At 45.8% G+C, this 17,105-nt stretch overlaps 9 protein-coding genes across 9 annotated transcripts; 2 read left to right on the plus strand and 7 right to left on the minus strand.

Moving 5' to 3' along the window:
• Nucleotides 1–211: 211 nt before the first annotated feature.
• N7478_006317 (MFS transporter) lies at nucleotides 212–2,023 on the plus strand (the record flags this gene model as incomplete). The annotated part of the gene is made up of 5 exons (XM_056922531.1): nucleotides 212–568; nucleotides 629–823; nucleotides 889–1,024; nucleotides 1,081–1,644; nucleotides 1,710–2,023. The coding sequence occupies 5 exons, from the start codon at nucleotides 212–214 to the stop codon at nucleotides 2,021–2,023; spliced, it is 1,566 nt and encodes a 521-aa protein (XP_056780568.1).
• Nucleotides 2,024–2,475: 452 nt separating this feature from the next.
• N7478_006318 (uncharacterized protein) lies at nucleotides 2,476–3,099 on the minus strand (the record flags this gene model as incomplete). The annotated part of the gene is made up of 1 exon (XM_056922532.1): nucleotides 2,476–3,099. One exon carries the CDS (start codon nucleotides 3,097–3,099, stop codon nucleotides 2,476–2,478), a length of 624 nt encoding a protein of 207 aa, XP_056780569.1.
• A 982-nt stretch (nucleotides 3,100–4,081) lies between these two features.
• Nucleotides 4,082–4,507, minus strand: N7478_006319 (uncharacterized protein; the record flags this gene model as incomplete). The annotated part of the gene is made up of 2 exons (XM_056922533.1): nucleotides 4,082–4,149; nucleotides 4,222–4,507. The coding sequence occupies 2 exons, from the start codon at nucleotides 4,505–4,507 to the stop codon at nucleotides 4,082–4,084; spliced, it is 354 nt and encodes a 117-aa protein (XP_056780570.1).
• Nucleotides 4,508–5,875: 1,368 nt separating this feature from the next.
• Nucleotides 5,876–8,978, minus strand: N7478_006320 (H(+)-transporting V0 sector ATPase subunit a; the record flags this gene model as incomplete). Its single annotated transcript, XM_056922534.1, has 10 exons — nucleotides 5,876–6,595; nucleotides 6,650–6,688; nucleotides 6,747–6,888; nucleotides 6,944–7,150; nucleotides 7,210–7,369; nucleotides 7,419–7,449; nucleotides 7,507–8,334; nucleotides 8,393–8,628; nucleotides 8,699–8,777; nucleotides 8,853–8,978. 10 exons carry the CDS (start codon nucleotides 8,976–8,978, stop codon nucleotides 5,876–5,878), a joined length of 2,568 nt encoding a protein of 855 aa, XP_056780571.1.
• Nucleotides 8,979–9,605: 627 nt separating this feature from the next.
• On the plus strand, nucleotides 9,606–11,239 carry N7478_006321 (uncharacterized protein; the record flags this gene model as incomplete). The annotated part of the gene is made up of 3 exons (XM_056922535.1): nucleotides 9,606–9,729; nucleotides 9,816–10,124; nucleotides 10,863–11,239. 3 exons carry the CDS (start codon nucleotides 9,606–9,608, stop codon nucleotides 11,237–11,239), a joined length of 810 nt encoding a protein of 269 aa, XP_056780572.1.
• A 36-nt stretch (nucleotides 11,240–11,275) lies between these two features.
• On the minus strand, nucleotides 11,276–12,409 carry N7478_006322 (putative choline kinase; the record flags this gene model as incomplete). The annotated part of the gene is made up of 1 exon (XM_056922536.1): nucleotides 11,276–12,409. One exon carries the CDS (start codon nucleotides 12,407–12,409, stop codon nucleotides 11,276–11,278), a length of 1,134 nt encoding a protein of 377 aa, XP_056780573.1.
• A 781-nt stretch (nucleotides 12,410–13,190) lies between these two features.
• On the minus strand, nucleotides 13,191–13,853 carry N7478_006323 (GNAT family N-acetyltransferase; the record flags this gene model as incomplete). The annotated part of the gene is made up of 2 exons (XM_056922537.1): nucleotides 13,191–13,632; nucleotides 13,681–13,853. 2 exons carry the CDS (start codon nucleotides 13,851–13,853, stop codon nucleotides 13,191–13,193), a joined length of 615 nt encoding a protein of 204 aa, XP_056780574.1.
• A 434-nt stretch (nucleotides 13,854–14,287) lies between these two features.
• N7478_006324 (uncharacterized protein) lies at nucleotides 14,288–14,551 on the minus strand (the record flags this gene model as incomplete). Its single annotated transcript, XM_056922538.1, has 1 exon — nucleotides 14,288–14,551. One exon carries the CDS (start codon nucleotides 14,549–14,551, stop codon nucleotides 14,288–14,290), a length of 264 nt encoding a protein of 87 aa, XP_056780575.1.
• Nucleotides 14,552–14,906: 355 nt separating this feature from the next.
• Nucleotides 14,907–16,038, minus strand: N7478_006325 (uncharacterized protein; the record flags this gene model as incomplete). The annotated part of the gene is made up of 3 exons (XM_056922539.1): nucleotides 14,907–15,633; nucleotides 15,692–15,825; nucleotides 15,883–16,038. 3 exons carry the CDS (start codon nucleotides 16,036–16,038, stop codon nucleotides 14,907–14,909), a joined length of 1,017 nt encoding a protein of 338 aa, XP_056780576.1.
• Between the last annotated feature and the right edge of the window lie 1,067 nt (nucleotides 16,039–17,105).

Raw genomic sequence — 17,105 nt, forward strand, 5'->3', positions numbered from 1 at the left:
ATTTTTTCATTCTGTAATTATATTTTATTTGAATTATGATATTTATGTGTTTCAGCTGCTTTTACTGTATACGGGTTCATGGCCCGACCCAGCTCCCTCTATACGTAACCTCGCCCAGCTGCAAATCATTTACAAAAGGAATATGTAGTCTTTCATGGCTCTAATAACTTATTTCTTTTCAATCTTCTAATCCCAATCTAAATCTCCCAATATGTCAGACCGAAAAGTCACTGCATCTATGAAACCTCCTAATTCCTCGTCTGGTTCCTCTTCTGGCTGCCCTGAATCACAAAATATCCCTCCAGGCAGCTCAGATCACCTCTCCGACAAAGCACCAGCTCAAGAGATATCTCAATCTGCACCCCCGGACCCGAAGCCACCCTATACGGCTTTTTCTGCTCCCCGCCAAGGATTCCTCCTCGCTATAATTACAGTGGCCGGCGTATTTGGTCCTCTTGCAGGAAATATCTACTTGCCTGCGTTACCTGTACTAAAGAAGGCATTTCACAAAACTGAAACTGAGATAAATTTCACAGTGACTGTTTTCATGCTAGTTTTTGCGTTTGGCGTACGTTTACTATGGTATCTCATTCTTTCATCTTTCAATCGGCTAACATAATATAAATAGCCATTGTTTTGGTCCAGTTTCGCGGATTGGAAAGGACGCCGACCCCTCTACATTATTTCTATATTGATCTATATCGCATCCAATATCCTTCTCGCCACGGTCCCAGCAAACTACGGGGCTCTTATCGTGCTCCGCATGGTACAAGCTTTTGGCTCGTCGGCTGTTGTCTCTCTGGGAGCTGGGACTGTAGCCGATGTAAGTCTAATTTTCCAAGTGGTTACAAAATCTCCATACGATTCTAATATGAAAGTCCCTACCAGATTACGGAACCGAGTAAGCGGGCTCGAGCAATGTCATATTTCCTATTCGGTCCCCAATGCGGTCCTATTCTTGGTCCTTTGATCGGCGGTGCCATAGCTGACAAGGCATGTTGGAGATGGATATTTGGCTTCTTAGGTGTGTTTCAGGAACAAGACATCTCAGGAAGGAGAACCCAATACTGAATCTTCCAGCTATCTCCGGCGCATGCCTTTGGGCTATACTTCTTTTCGTTCTCCCAGAAACACTACGTGCACGCGTGGGGAACGGAAAGCTATACGCCAGTTCCAGCTGGATCCTCTTCCCTCCGCCCCTCTCCTCTTCACTTGTCCCAGAGTCTGAACGAGGCCCATTACCCCCAAAGCCCGCACTGAAAGGATATTGGCGACTATTTCGATACCCGCCCATCGGAATCGCATGCGTGAACACCGCGATACTCTACTCATCGTATTTCTGTATCGCGATTCAGCTCCCAAACGCTTTGAAAAATACCTATCACTGGTCTACCAGTGCACTCGGTGCAGGATATGTCGTTGTAGGCCTTGCAATGGTAATTGGATCCATCTCAGGAGGCCATTTTTCAGACTGGAGACGTAAACAAACAGTCAGGGCTGTCGGAGAAGAAAATGTACATCCCGAGTCACGATTAAATGATCAGATATGGGGTTTGCTGTTAGCAGCAGCCGGACTTGTTATGTTTGGATTCTTCGTCGAGTACGCGATCCATCCTGCGGCAACTTTGATCGCTACGTTCCTTGGTAAGTAGTTCAAATGTTTGTTCTTTTCACCCGGATAAGCGGCAAATCAGAACTAATTTTCCAAGTTGGCTTTGGTATGTCGTGGATGTTTGTGGCTTCCAATGCGTTTTTGACGTCTTGCGTTGCACAACAGGCCGCGGGGGCTTTCGCGTTGGGGAATATGTTGCGTAGTCCCGCCGCTGCTGTGGCTGCTGCTATTATTGCGCCTCTCGTTCAAAAAATGGGCTGGGGTTACTGCTTTCTAGGGCTGGCTCTGCTGAATCTCGTCGGAGTTGGATCTATGCTTGTCGTTCTACAAGCTCAGTCTCCGCGGTGGAGGAAGGAGCGATCGGCCAACATGGCGCAAACTGGACCACAGAAGGGACCAGCGAAGGTATAACCAGACTACTTCATTCGGGGAAGGTTCTACCTGCAAATGAGCATTGGACCGTTGTCCACTCCCGGGCTGTTTCAACGGCCCAAGTTGAACTCATTCCACGAAATATAATTGATTAAGTAACCTCAAATTCAACTATATTCATGGCGAAATCCTTCAATTGAGATGTAATAGATCATAACTTAAAAAAATTGTGCCGAGTATGCAAAAATGAAAAAAAGTGTTTGATGCAGGGTTCGAACCTGCGGCCTTTCGCGTGTAAGGCGAACGCGATAACCACTACGCTAATCAAACGCTCATGCCGATAAACTCCGACACAGGAGATAAGTACTGCTAACACATCCCGGAATTGATTATACCCAAAATATTGTTTTACTTTGTTTAAAAAACGTTCGAAATCGCGAATGTCAAATTTAACTCATACATATCAGTTATCTAGCCAATTCTTTTACAAATTAAAGCAAAGCAGCCATCGCTGCAGCAGCAAAAACCGGCGCAGCTGTAATCATAGCACCGGATCCAACCGCACCGCCAGACTTAGTAGCAGCCGCCTTAGTAGCCGAGCTCAATCCCGCAGTGACAGTCAACGGGTTGTAATCATTCTCAGTAGGGGCCGAAGCAAGGCTAGTAGTGGTAGAAGTAGAGGACGAAGCCTTTTCTCCGTTGCCCGACGCACTCCACGACGCACTCATAGTACAACTCGCCGAACCAGTTGAAGAGTGCAGATCACAGTCCCAGGTCTCAGTGAGAGTAGCCTTGTAGGTAGTCTTATCGGACGCGGTAGACATAACCCATTCACCAGAGAAACTGGCCGTGTCGGAGCCTTGGATAATCGTCCATGATTTGGGGATGTCGCAGACTGATTTCGGGACGTCTTTCGCACAGCCGACGTGGTAGGTTGCGGCTTTGGCGTTGATGCCGGCCATACTGGCTGCATAACTGGTAGCGGCACCCTCGGCCCATCTGGGGACTTCGATGGTCCAGGCCGGGGCGAAAAAGCCGACTGTAGTTGTAGATTCGGAGTCGGCGGATGCGCCGAGGGTGGCCAGGGCCATGGCGAGGAAGGTAGAGGCACGCATTGCTGGGATATGATTTTGGGAATGGGTTTCTCAGAGGGAATTTGGATTCAGGCGCATCGGGGCAGGGAGTGATTGGGTTCTTTATTTAGATGGAGGCTTACGGGGGCTCGGGCTTCGCTTATTTAGTAGCATAGAGTAATTTCATTTGAGTCCCGGGATGGACTAGCTTGGTTGTGTTGGAGATGTGCCTAGTCCTTGTACGAAATGTGATCCTGAAGCTTGACTCATATTTGGCTGATAATCCATTGGGCCTGGGGACGTGTGGCTTGAATGAGATGGAATTTGTTCTCGGCTACACTGCGAAGGTGGAGGCTGAGAGGGACTTACAGGGTAAAAAGCAAGCGTTAGCGTTGTTTGGACCCTGTTTAGTTTGAGACATCGGACCGTTTATAGGAAAGCGTGGCAGCCTCGCAGCACTAGTCCCTATTTTTGTGGGGGCATTTGGGGGATTTATTGTGGATCCCGTCAACACCCGTACTTAATCTTGATTCCTTTGGCTACACTGAACAGATTGAACAGATGGGTCCCGAAGCTCAAGTATTCTTTTGGTTTTTTGCAAGAACGAGTCACATATGGCTAACTTAGAGATACATGACATACTTTCAAGGTTTACTAAGTGATGAAGCCCGGTTCGAACCTCGCCATCGATGAAGGGGTCTTCGTCATCAAGTGGTCCGCAGTCATCAATCATATGCTCTTGGTCATCACTAGAGGTCGCTTCCTCCTCTTCATTCCCATCGCAATCCCTATTTTGACCGAGGATTGGGGTAAAGGTAAAGGGTACTTGGACTCGCTGTTAGTACGCCTTGTGTGTAAACTTTGGGTTATGATATGATAGTAAACATACTCGCTCATGGTTCCAAGTGATACCATCAAGATGCCCATACTTTAAGTGAGACGCTCTGTGACCGTTATAAATTTTTGTCGGGCATTGGAAAGTGAATACAAGGGATATATATATTATGTATATATGCCCCCTACGCTAAATGAGTAGAAGGGCTTCCAAGGTTGTTTCAGCAATACGATTGAGCGCATCCTGGGCCAAGGCTCCTGCAAAGAGTTGTTAATGCAATTCTCCAAGTTATATTGATTCGGTTTCTTTTGAGGAATCGAATCACATACCTAAAACACTGTGTGCGGATTTTAGATGCTCCTCGCAATCTTCCGACTGGAATAACATGGCGTCACAATCATCTTCCGGGCAATGATACTCTCCAAACCTGACATGGTGGTAACCGAACACATGCTTATTGGCTGTCTTTTGGTCATCAAACATCCTTGGGCAATCCTCCTTTTCGGCGACAGGGCATAGAACAGTCCCTTCCCCACTCGGCTGGTTTTGACGTTCGTGGACATAATCATGCTTGGCTACTGCATGTATGGTGGCATTTGCCTTTGGGGAATACATTGTGGGGCACCTCGTGCCGTCTGGAAGGAGACCTTCCCATGGACATGGGAATTTTCCTTCCCCCTGTTTGGCTTTCAGCAGAGGAACTTCGTATCTGTGAGCCCTCCATGCATGGACTTTCGCACTAGATGCATTCATAAACATGTCTCTGCATGGTTCTTCGCCTTCTGTAACTGGACCTGGGCAAGGCACCGTCCCTAACCTCTCTCAAGGTTTAGTAGCATATGAATGAGCTCTTTTTGCGTGACCAATAGCACCACTTTATTAGCAATCATGGCCTCACACCCTATCTGATCAGCGAAGGGACACGGGCAATTCCCTTCTCCTGGCGGTGCTCTCGGGGGTCCCTTGGCATAACCGTGGGTTTTCTTTGCACGTTTGTTGGCAATACCGGTAGACGCCAACATCTTTTTGCAGTTTTCCTTTCTGTTTGCGCATGGGCACGGTATTTTTCCTTGGCCGGGCCTAGCTCTCCCCGGAGGGGCTAGGCAGGGAGATCGTGGTGACTTTTTCTTTCAACACTCATGTTGAAGGTCACGGTGGGGGTGTTTTTGTTCTGAGGTAGATGAGGGGAGGATTCAGACGACTCGGAGAACTAGGAGGTATTCAGAATGAAACTAAGGGTATTCAGAACGAGAACTACGAGGTGAGGGTTCAAACGAGAAGTGCAAGTGAGAGCTGCACTCCGAAAAGGGAAATCCGAACTCCAGGCACCAGATAAAAATGGGCTATAGAAATCAGATTCTATGACCCTTCGTATTACTTCTCAGAATAAAACTAAGCGAATTGCTTATTCATTTCATAGCACAGATGCAATGATATCCACGAATAGATGCAATCTATAAAACTCATTAGTTCAAATCTTACATTAGACAAATGAAAGCCCCAGAAATGAATGAGAATCCCGAAGAGATTCTAAATCAAAACCTTGTAATTTAGCTGGCAGATGAATGGCAGCCAGAGGTAATTAATACAAGCCAACGGCCCTGTTGTACATGTATGCATGATCTTTAAGTTCTTATCCTCTTAGCAGGTATCCACACAAACAATAACAAGGCCGAAGAAGGGAAGAGGGGAAAGAAGCGAGCGAATAAGATTTTTTGGGCACATATGTGGGATAGTGAGACTTCCATATTCAAAAAATGATGGCTTCCAAGGTTATATACAATGTATGTAGCCCTGGAGACGATCATACTGCTCACCGCCGAGCTAACTGTCTACGATTTTCACAACGCACAGATGCCATGATGTCCACGAATATATTCTATAAGATTTTCAGTTACACTAGACAAAAAAAGCCCCGGAAATGAATAAGAAGATTCCGCTGCTAAATGAAGAGCGGATATGGCGGATACAAGCCACCACAGATCAGTCCACAGGATCCTCCTCCAGTAAAGTCTTGAATGAGAAAGGTACCAGCGGAATACCCTCCCCAATCAAGTGTTTAGAGAATGCTTCTACCCAATGCAACCTCAGGGCATGTAATAGCGACGATACTCCTTCCATGGCGCATAACACTGCGACAGACAAGATAAACCACATAAAGAACGTGACAACCAGCATCACAACTTGAACCACCCCTTCTTGCTCGAAGGCGGAGCCAAGGGTCATGTTCCACAGGACGATAGATAGCTGTTGATGAGCTAAGCTCAATGCCCAAAGGCGGAGATAGGACGCTGTGTGCGAGATACAGTTGAGACAAAATTCGATGGTATGAATGACCTGGTGGATCATAACATCGCCAAAGTCGAACTCCTCATGTTCTTCTCCATCGTTGATATCTTGAGCAAGCATAGCAACACCTTCGCCATCACTGGCCAAGCTGTCACGAGCAAAGCCACCATCCACATCACCATCATCTTCAAGGGCGCTGACTCGAGATTGTTCGCCGAGGCCTCGGTATCCCAGCGCACGAGCGCGGTTGTGTTCATGGCGAAGCCATAACGGCTTGAGGAAAAGCATTATGGGAACTTGGACGATGGCAACGAGAATTAAAATTACCTGAACCGTGCTCTGGCCTGGGTAAAGTTGATCCTCGACAAAACCGGGCGACAAGAACATAAAGATGAGCATATTCAACAATGACGGCTAGCAAATGATCAGCAACCATATTTATGTGACTCGAAAAGGAATAGGTATTACCGGACTTGCTCCCCTTGCTTGCCAGTCAATTGACCATTTCTGGGGAATGAAGTGTTAGCAGGGTGTTGGAGGATAATAAATAATGTAAAATACTGACCATTCCTATGCAAATTGCCAGGTAACCAAAGATCGACTCGTAGAACACGAGAGCAGGGACAAAATTGCCCCAGAGATCTACTTTAGATTTGTAGTATCGCGAATTGATGTACTGCATGCTTAGAGCAAACGTCATGTGGCACCTAATAAGTTAGCATTTGTAGAAAATCAATGGCTCACTTCAAAATGTCTACTTACCATCCCAACAGAATGCTCATCTTCATTTTCATACTATTCGAGAAGAGGAGTGAGTTTTCACTAGCGTGCCAGTTCCAATCTAGTCCAAACGGGTAACGGTAACCATCCTTGAGGCTAGCCGTGACAGACTCTCCAACCTTGAAGTCTTGTGGCCACTCCCACTGACTGGGCAGGAAAGTCAGTGGTCTCGAGAAAACATCGTTGTAACTGAGATGGTCAGTAAGATGATAAGTTTAGTTATGGAGGCAAAGGGTTATATATCGTACAGGAGACCAGTGTAAACGGCAAAAATGCCCATAATCAGCATGATGTATCGTCCATAAAAGGCCATGTAAGAAATTTCGTCAAGCTTGGTACGCAAGAGTTTCTTCTCGAAGAGAATCAACGCAGCAGCTGTCAGAACCATCAGGGAACCATGACCCGCATCTGTAGACAGTTTAGCCAGGTTCTTCGGGATAGGGTCTGCGGTACCTACCGCCAAACATGACAGCAAATGCGAATGGGAACTGGAATTAGCGTTAGCAAATGATTATGTGACATACGCGTTCATATCAATATCTTACTGTCACAATGGTATAGAAGGCAGGGTTAACTTCCTGGTACTTTGGCACGCCATAGCTGTTGACGATTGTCTGAAAAGCTTCGGTGAATTTATTTAGCCTAAAGTGAGTTGGAGGGGTTTTGTTGGTCTGGATTTTGTTGATAATGATGGGGACTGAGAGACCCGCAGAATTTGTAAGGTCCTGAAGAGTGGACTTAATCCGGGGAAGGGAATTTGTCGGGCACCAAGCTTCAGCAATCAGAGTCTTTCGCGCTTGATCATACGAGAACTTGTTCAAGGTATCGAAGACAGCTTTCTCCTTCTTGACAATGATCATCCAGGCCACGAGCGATCTGGCGATCTGGGAAAGTTCTGCATCCAGAGTGTTCTTGGTATTGCGAAGCACAGATCCGACATCGCCTAGCCGCGTGTTAACCTCATGGACTTGATCTCTCCTCAGTTCTGCGTTTTCGTCAACGCCGTACAAGGCAGCACCGAGAGACTCGGAGATCTTGCGGATCTTAGCAAGAATATTCTTGCCATGAGCGAAGATCACAAAAACATTCTTATGGATCTCCTCGTTGGTGCTGGGATCAATAATGGGCTCCGGAATCTCAGACTGGTTCATGTAAAGATTGCCACGCAGTGTTCGCCATAAGATACGTTCAAAGGTACCGATCCGATCTCTGGGAATAACACCAGCAACGAAACCTATGTTGATCTCGGCGAAGCTCGGCTGACCTTGGGTATCGCCATTTGCGCCCGGGGGGCCGTGCTGTTCAACGTCGCGGAGTAGAGGCGCTTCGTCGTTGTCGAAGGATTGGCGAATGTCTTCTGTTTGGGTGTGGGCCTGAATCGTCACATGAGTATTGTTCCATGCTTCCGTATATTTACACACTCAGACTTACCCTATCGAAAAAACCACCAGCCTCTCTCAAAACCCAGCGCCACTCAGACAGCTCCACTTCGCGCTTCTTCAGTGTCTCGTAGCTGTCGTTCAATGAAGAGATGCGCTGTTCGAGGCTCTCGCTGCGTTCGGCCAGTTCGTCGATCTCCGAAGCCAATGGAGCAGCCAGAGTATCCGAAAAGTCAGTCGATGGGCGCATGGGGATGGCGGCCTTCTCGATCTGAGTTCGGAAGTAGCCTATTGAAAGGGGTCAGCAAGTTAATAAGCTGTCATCATCAATATATTCATATTCTATAATGCAACGTACGGAGTTGTCTTTCAACATTGTCAAGGCGGCGGATCTCCTTCGTGAATGTTCGTTGGAAAGCATTGGTATCGGGGTTCAACTAGAACGCGCGGCAGAAGATTAGCGGGTTGTTTATGGCTTTCTGCAGATTAAATCTACAAGTATTAATACTCACATCTCTGAATTCTACCTCACCAAGCTCTCCGAGAGTACTGACGACCTCTCTTCCAATTTCGTTGGCGATGTAGAGCTGGGTCAAACTCATGTCCGACGACCGGAACAAGGTATCCTGCGCAGCCATGATGAATTGTGGTTGGTTCGAAGTCGAACCTTTTCACCAGAAAAGCTGCAGTCACACGCAATGGTTGAATGGTCCGCTTTTACCCTCTCCGGACTAACTATCAAGAGAGAGGATAATACGAATAAGGTTGAGGTCTGTTTTCCCGCAGGAGCTGCCGATGCCAACTCCTGGCTGGCTGAGCTGTCCGTATAACACGTGATGCCACGTGATTTGATCCACCGAGCCCATGCTTCCTAGCAAGACTTGTTGCATGAGTGCACTGTGGGATCAGGGGATCATTTTTTTATTTCATATTTACAGACGAAAGTTTTATGCTTTTAAGGTAGTATAGATTTATTTTCGGGAATACTCACCGGTGGACGTCTCACTCTGGACCCTACGGGGCTAGAATGTAGAACTGCGCACCTAGTTCCTACTACGGATAACTTATAAGTATGCATTAGGTATTATGGTTATTCTTTTTCTATGTTTCTCTTTCTCCCTTCCTAATTTAGATTACATAAATCTACTTGGCTTGCCCCCGTTCTGTGTCTTTTTCTTTTCTCTACCTGTCTTTCCTCTTTCCTAATTGCACATGCTTTTGATATTATCTAGTTGTGAAGTGCGCCAGAGACTCCAGTTCTGACCATGAAGACTGTAGAAGATGCAGCAGAACTGAATGTTAGCCAACATGTCAGCGCTGCCGAAGTATCTGATACCCAGGCTGTAAAGGAGGAAGGTGAAAGCTTTGCCGTCGAGAAAAGAGGCTATGGTAGGTCAATTCCAGGGCCAATCTACAGCTATATGCGTATATGAAAAACTCCGAGTCCAACGCTAATCAAAGTTTATCACGTTCAGCGGTTGCGATGGGAGCTATCGCCCAATTTCGAATAATGGGAGGCTGTATTGGTCTGGCTATTGTCACAGCCATTCAACATAGCTATTTGTGCTCACATCTGGAATTTCTAGGAGGCGACGTGGTGGAGGCTATCCTGCAGTCAACCTCAGGCATTGCAACCCTTCCCACTAATACGCAACATTTAGTCCGTGAGACTTACGGTGCGAGTTATGAACTTCAGATGAAGGTCCTGGCTGGGATGGCAGGTGCTCAAGTGCTTACATCGCTAACGATGTGGCAGAAAAAATCACTTTGTAGCAGCTTAGTCTGTAGGCCTTTATTGGATATCTATGCTCATACATGGCCTGAAATATTGATATTAAAGTAAGCAATTTAGCCCCTTAAGCAGGAATTGCGACCAAAGTCACTAAAGCCTTCCGTAGAATAATGCGGGGTTCTGCAGACAACCGTTGAGTGCAATCAGTTTTCACCTCACCCGATTATCATAAAGATGTCAACAAAGGAGTGTCTTCCCTTAATCGACTTGGCCGCAAAGCAAACCTTTTCAACCATCTCTAGTACACAAAACGCTTTGTGTCAGTTTGGCGCATTTCGACTTGTAGCTCCACAACTCACTCAGAATCGTTTACAGAGAGTTTTCAAAGATGTACACATCCCCTTCCCGGGCCGCTTAAGTTCAAATTTTGATACCTGGCTGTAGGCTCGTGGATTCTTTCAGTTACCGATGGAACTTAAATTAAAAACAAAGAGCTACTCAGCCTTTGACACGGAACTCATTCGTGGGAAACGGGCCATTCCGAAAGAAAGCATTTATTTCTTCAGAAATGTTGTGGGAGAGTATCATCCCCCTCCTTCGGAGTTTCAAGAGTCCGTGGAAATATTGCACCAGGTAAGTTGTGGTTCATTTTTTCAAGACTCAGTCGCTAATCCCTGCCTCGAAAAGGAGTGGACCAATTTGCGAAGCCAACTATTTAGCACGATGTCTATCATACTAGACTCAACAGAGTCTTTAGAAGGCACGCCAACTCTCGACTTTGAATCTTTAGGTGTCAATTTCTACGACTCTGATAAACTAGGTTGCGATCGAGCTTACTTCAATCCAGCTCATATGGATGGCGGTACATTAACGATTTTGGCCCGGGCCACAGGGGCATACGATGGGTTAGAGATCGCCGATCTCACAACTACAGAGAAACTTGACAGCGAAGGCATAGGACTGGATGCCTCTTTCATCTCCGTCCCAGCAATTCCGGGTGAGGTCATTGTGCTTGCTGGGACTCGTTTACAGCGTATTTTTGGTAAAGACAAAGTGCGTGCGTGCGTACATAGAGTTTGCAATCCTGCACATATGAGTAACAGTTCTGCTGTAAAGGAGAGACTCAGTCTTGCAATTTTTTGCGCTCCTCCTTCAAACTTTAATTAACTAAAGTATCTCGTTTTTTGTACACAATTGAACTAGCTATTCATTCATCTCTAGTTTGGAATACTGGCTTTGGAACTCCTCAAATAGCTTTTGAAGGCCTCGAAGATTCAAGGGGTCCTTATCCCCTTCCACGCACATAAAACATAACATATTATGAATGTCAAAGGTAATAGCCAGTAAATAACCATATTCAGCTTCCAAGAATACTTGATCAACATTGTCAGAATCACCAGTCAATTGATTCCACTGTCTCGTATACTCCTCACAGAAATGTCGCTTCTCCTCCTCTGTGTACTTTTTACACCTCGCTATCTTGTTGTCCTCATCAAACCATTTGAACATTTTTTGCATAAAGTGTCCACCAATATCAAAAGCCCGATAATTTTGCATCACAAACTCGAAGTCAATGAGCGCAACTTTGCTCTCCCCTTCCTTCGGGTTATTCTTCACCATGACGTTCATAAACTGGACATCATGGATACACCATCCTAGCTTTGCTCTCATGGATTCCATTCTATCCACTACCTTTTGAAGCTTTGTTCCAAAATCATAGTCAATCATATTATCCATATCAACAGCTCCTTCTTTGCCAAGTGCCTTCAACTTGTCCATCCGATGGTACTTTTTGAGACCACCGATGGTAGCTTCATAGTAGGAATCCACTTTATTCTTCCCCAGTGAAGGCTGCAAGACATGGAATGCCGCCAGTCCCTTTGCGATATCTGCTCGGATTTTTGTATCTTCAACATCTTCGGGCTCCAGATTCCGCGCGTCGAGGAATTCATCGACTCGCCCGAGAGTGCCATCTTGCGTCTTGAAAAATCCATAAAGTTTGGCTCCGAGTCCGAGTCTCCCGTACTCATAGCAAAATGTCGACTCTTCTTGTTTACTCGGTGCAAGGTCCTTGAAGGCTTCAAGAACTCCCAGTGAGTCATTGTGAAATTTGAGGAACACTTTCAACGGCTCGGCAGGCACACCCGTGGCTGGGGTTGGTCTCTCCACGAAACAATGAGCATTAGAGTAGGAGGCATTGTATGACATATTCAAAGTCGTCGGATCCACAGATGGCCATTCATTCACAAAGAATGTACCAATGATATCTCTAATATCTTTCTTTGTGGGCACCTTGTCTTTCGGCAGAGTCACCGGGACGGGGGTCAAAGTGACCATTCTGCTTTTTTTTGATCGAATGCTAATTTCAAATTAATGATGTGAGAGGGGCGAGCTTGAAGCGACTGTAGGAAGAGCTTTATTTCTGTTTCAAACTTTCCATGTGAAACATTTCTCGGGGTCTTAAAGAAGTTTAGTGTTAACGGGACCCGAGCGTCCCGACAACGGAGCCGAACTATATTCCGAAGTAACATAATGGCGATTCCTCTCAAGCAAGTTAGTCTTGATAGCTGCAGTACGTGCCCACATCAGCATTCATCCAGTGTTAATGGATTGCGCTGTTACTAATCCATTTGGTCCTCGTGTGGTACGTATATGCACATTGCAGCCCTCTGTTACACTTGTATGTAATCCATGCTTGGCCAAAATGAATATATGATCGCAACATTAGTAAATACTAGGCAGTAATTGATATTGGAGAACACGAAGCTCTGCTAAGCGGAAAGATTGTGGAAAATTTTTGCTCTGTTAATTACACTCAGACAAATACTGCGATTCGAAGTTTGAAAGTATAAGCATCGGATAACTATACGGCAGCTCTGTAGAGCGGTTCATCCTTTATCCTTCAGACAATGGCTATCTCAATGATACTACTGTCTTTCAAGCTCTCAGTGTACGTGTGTATAAAGTTATGTACAATCGACACCATACGGGCTCCTTGCCTATAGCAACAGGGCATATATATGGTCCATTCGTCGAATTCCGAGTCGACTCATCAATGCCAGGGGACTCGGATGATTGGCTTTGCTGCTATTACAATATTCTCTTATCATTATATTCTTTATGGCCTCTCCATACAAAATAACGCAGCAAGCTCATCTTCTAACTGCCTTTCTTCATAAAGCTGGAACCCATTCTTCAAAAGCACCTTCACGCTGCCCACGTTACTCGTGTCACAACCTGCATAAAGCTTCTCCGGCTGAACATCTCCACCCATATCTTTTCTCTCAAGCTTCCACCAAGCATCCACAAGAGCCGCAACAGCCTCAGTTGTATAGCCGCTCCTCCAGAAATCAGGATGTATCCCATATCCAACCGATGGGGCAGGCATAAGTGAATTTATACTGACTATTCCGATAGCCTTTTGTGCTGGATCCTCACGTTGCGTAACTGCGAACGCGAATCGTCTGCCCACGGCACCTGAGGCATCGGGTGTTTGGAAAGTCTTCTTATTGATCACATATTCTGTCTCTTGGATCTCAGTTTGGGGTTTTCTAGATAGTCTAGATGATCATTAATCTCAGATTATGCATGTGAGAAAGGAGACGAACAGGTATATCGCTACTTCTGGTCGACTTGAGTATTCGAAGATAGCTTCTGCGTGAGAGAGCTCAAGGGGTCGAAGGCTAAGTCGTTCTGTTTCAATTGTGGGTGTTGCTGCTGGAATGATGACTCTGGTCTCTTGCTCTGGGTACAGGCCGGGTTGAGAAGATGGGGGTTTCATGGCGATCTAGAATGATGGTGGACTGTAGTTTTTGACAAGACTGAAACATTCACAGATATATTGGCAGGTACCAGATTTATCAGTTATGCCTACTAGTAGGTGTTTATTGGAAGAATATTCCTTCTCTCGGGGATTGGGGTATCTAAGGGTATCTAATCGGCATGACTCATTGTGCGCGTGGCTCTACCAGACACAAATCCTTCGAACAGATGTCATCCTACTATTGATTCTGGCAGCTTGCATAAGTATTAACAGGAGTTGAGATTATACGCCATTAACACCAGCAGGGCGTGCCTGAGATTCTCCGAATAATATACAGTTCTCACATATTCATGATGCTTATTCCCACGCTTATTCCCGACCTTCGACCCAGGAACAACGCTGCAATATCGCATTTTCGTAACACTCAAAAGCATCGTAGAGCATTAAAAGGCCTATGCGCCTCCTTCTCTCTTTGCGTATTCTTCTTCCATGCGTTCCTCATATAATCGGTCCGCCTCCTCCCGACTCAGGGCGCGCTCGCCTTCATTGTTTGATGCGCTGGAAGTTCCCAGGTCGCTTCTGATGAGGCGTTCGCTATCGCCGTCGCTGCCTCCAGAGGAAGGAGCGTCGCGAGAGTTTGAATTTGAACTCGAGGTGGTGGATGTTTGTGTGTTTTGTTGTTCTTTATCGTAAATCTCTGCGGTCGGGATGGGCATTTTTGCAGTTCGTTGGTGGATACAGGTGTGAGATGAAACGAGATTTTGTGATTAGTGAGGATGATAAAATCGTAGTTGGTGTCACGGTTCAATTATCTGGAAGTAGGAGTTTTCATAAAGTGAGGTTGGAGATAAGAAGTGGTGGGGTGAATTGGGAGCTTGAGGTCTGGGTGGGGAGTGGAGTGGCAACAAGCCTTTTTGGGTTCGACGTCATGGACGAATTGCTGAACTTGACACATTTAATACCTACTCCTACTAATCAAAAATCATTGATTCTACGTGCATTCAAGACTGAGTCATCTATTTATCCATCTTATTTTCACATGGTATATACTGCAATGGCATTAATTTTCGGTTACGCGGTCATATTCTTAAGATCCAATCCTTGTCCACCATAATGAACAAAAATATATGGCTCATCAAAACAATCATCCCAAAATATCTTCCCTGAGGCCCAAAATCTCTGAATAACATTCTTTGCGACGACCGGCGCATACAACCCAATAGAGCGACTCACCTCACCCAATTGTTCCAGAACAAAAGCACGCACGTTTTCATCGCGGTCCACAGCAGCCATACCGAGAACAATCAATGGCCAAAACAGCAATTTTCGGAATTTTTGAAACTTAAGAGCCTTATACAGCGATTCAAAAAGAGACGCCGTCATCTCGATACGAAGTCGAGTCAGGAAATGCGTGTGAGGCAAAATGAACAGACTCTGCAGTGAACAGATGCAGTATAGAGTTACAGCGGCTTGATGGATTGTCCCGAGAAGGAACAGGTCCCCTTTATATAGCCCGTTTTTCATACGGGCCCAAGTAGCTGGTGAAAACTCAAGGATGAATTCTAGTGTCATCAAGGCGTCCTGCGTAAATTCTGATGGCGTTGTGAGATCACTTTGTGCCCACTGTGAGCGAATGAGATTAACTTTCAAGGTGTGCGCTAGAAGTTCCTTGGGAAACATTTTAAAAAGTGGAACATCGCTGCTGTATTGATCCAGTATAGCTTTGTGCTCTTCATAGTGCTCGGGTGTCATGAATAAGTCTGATACTGGTGATGTGGTATCGCCCATAACAGCGAAACTGTGTGCTAGTTAGTACTGTATCTGGGGAATACAGATAATCATCCGCATGCACTTACAGAAAGTATGTGAAAACCATGGACTCTCCTCCCCCAGATTTGGCCAATTCATGTATACCTCCACGTAGATTTATGATCTTGCTAATAGCTCCAAAGTGATATCGCCACATTCGATACGAAACCCCTTGCATGGTCTGTTCATGATCAAAATTAACAATAGTGAAACTGTATAGCTCGATCCGTCAACTCACATCAACAAAAAGGACTGTCAAGACCCCCGCAATGACGAAATTGCTCGTAGACCTATGTTTTGTGCCTATGTCGTTGCGAAGTCCACGAATCATCAAGCCGCGATAATGGTAGAACTTTTTCTCCAAAGCTGTAAATTGGTTTTCACCTTGACACATCTGGTGTCCTATGCTCGCGCAAACGGTGAGAAGTCTCACGTATTCCGGCCAGGAAAGCGAGATTTGGAATATTGTAGGCGTAAAGAAGCAGACATTAAAGTCCGGTGAAACCTCACATACCGGTAAGGTATCCGGGTATAAGTGGTCATTATCTGGTATTTCGTCAATTTTTGTGTTTTTGATGGAGTCAAGGACCGGGTGGTATCTATCGGTATCCGTGTTTCATCACTTACAATAATCCGATGCTTCCACGAGGACGCGGAGGGAATCATCGTTGAACTGCCAACCGAGAACAGGAGGCTTGGCTGTACATATCTCCGTCGTCGATGCAGGCTCTTTATTAGCAGACTTAAGGTTCTTACGCTTGGACTTTCTGGCGGCTTTGCTGTTTACCCTGCCTGGGGCAAGCCATCTCAAAGTCACGGGCTTTTTTTGAATATACCCAGGACAAGGCGTAAACGCACTAGAGCAATTCTCACAGGCGGGGAGTGTGGAGTCACAAAGCAGTTGGCGATCGGTACACTTCCAGCACTGGCGTTTTACTTCATTCATCGCTTGGAATTCTGTTTGTTTCTGTAAATAAAGAATTAAAAAAATGAATCTAGCCAGTCTTAAAAGGCTTTACTTGCTAGGCTTCCAAATATTACTAATGAACGGGTGGCATGCAAAGCGGTGGAGACAAGCGTAGGGGCCAAATTGACCAGAGGAAAAAAAGTAAAAGTCAAGCATAGGCGACACGCTAGTCTAGGTTGATTTTGTTTGTAAGGTTTTGCAATGCTGAAAGCCGACTTGGCCTAATATTGGGAACTAAGTGATCGATTGACGGACGGCTTATGCTGAAAGCTTTACCTGGATGTGCCACATGAGAGCTAGTTGGGAGGAAAACGGATTATGAGAATACAAAACCGAGCTGAGCATTGTACGAAAGTGGAGTGAATACAGTCCTCTTCTCCAACCTCGAATCACTGACCCAAGAATTGATGAAAAGAAAGGTTCCATAAATGGAGAGTGCCAAAGAATACGCCTGTCAATGACCCAGAAGGCCGTTGAACAAACTGTTCCGCCGC

The sequence above is a fragment of the Penicillium angulare genome (assembly GCF_028827245.1).
Source record: "Penicillium angulare strain IBT 27051 chromosome Unknown utg000004l_segment0_segment0, whole genome shotgun sequence".
NCBI classification, from domain to species: Eukaryota; Fungi; Ascomycota; class Eurotiomycetes; order Eurotiales; family Aspergillaceae; genus Penicillium; species Penicillium angulare.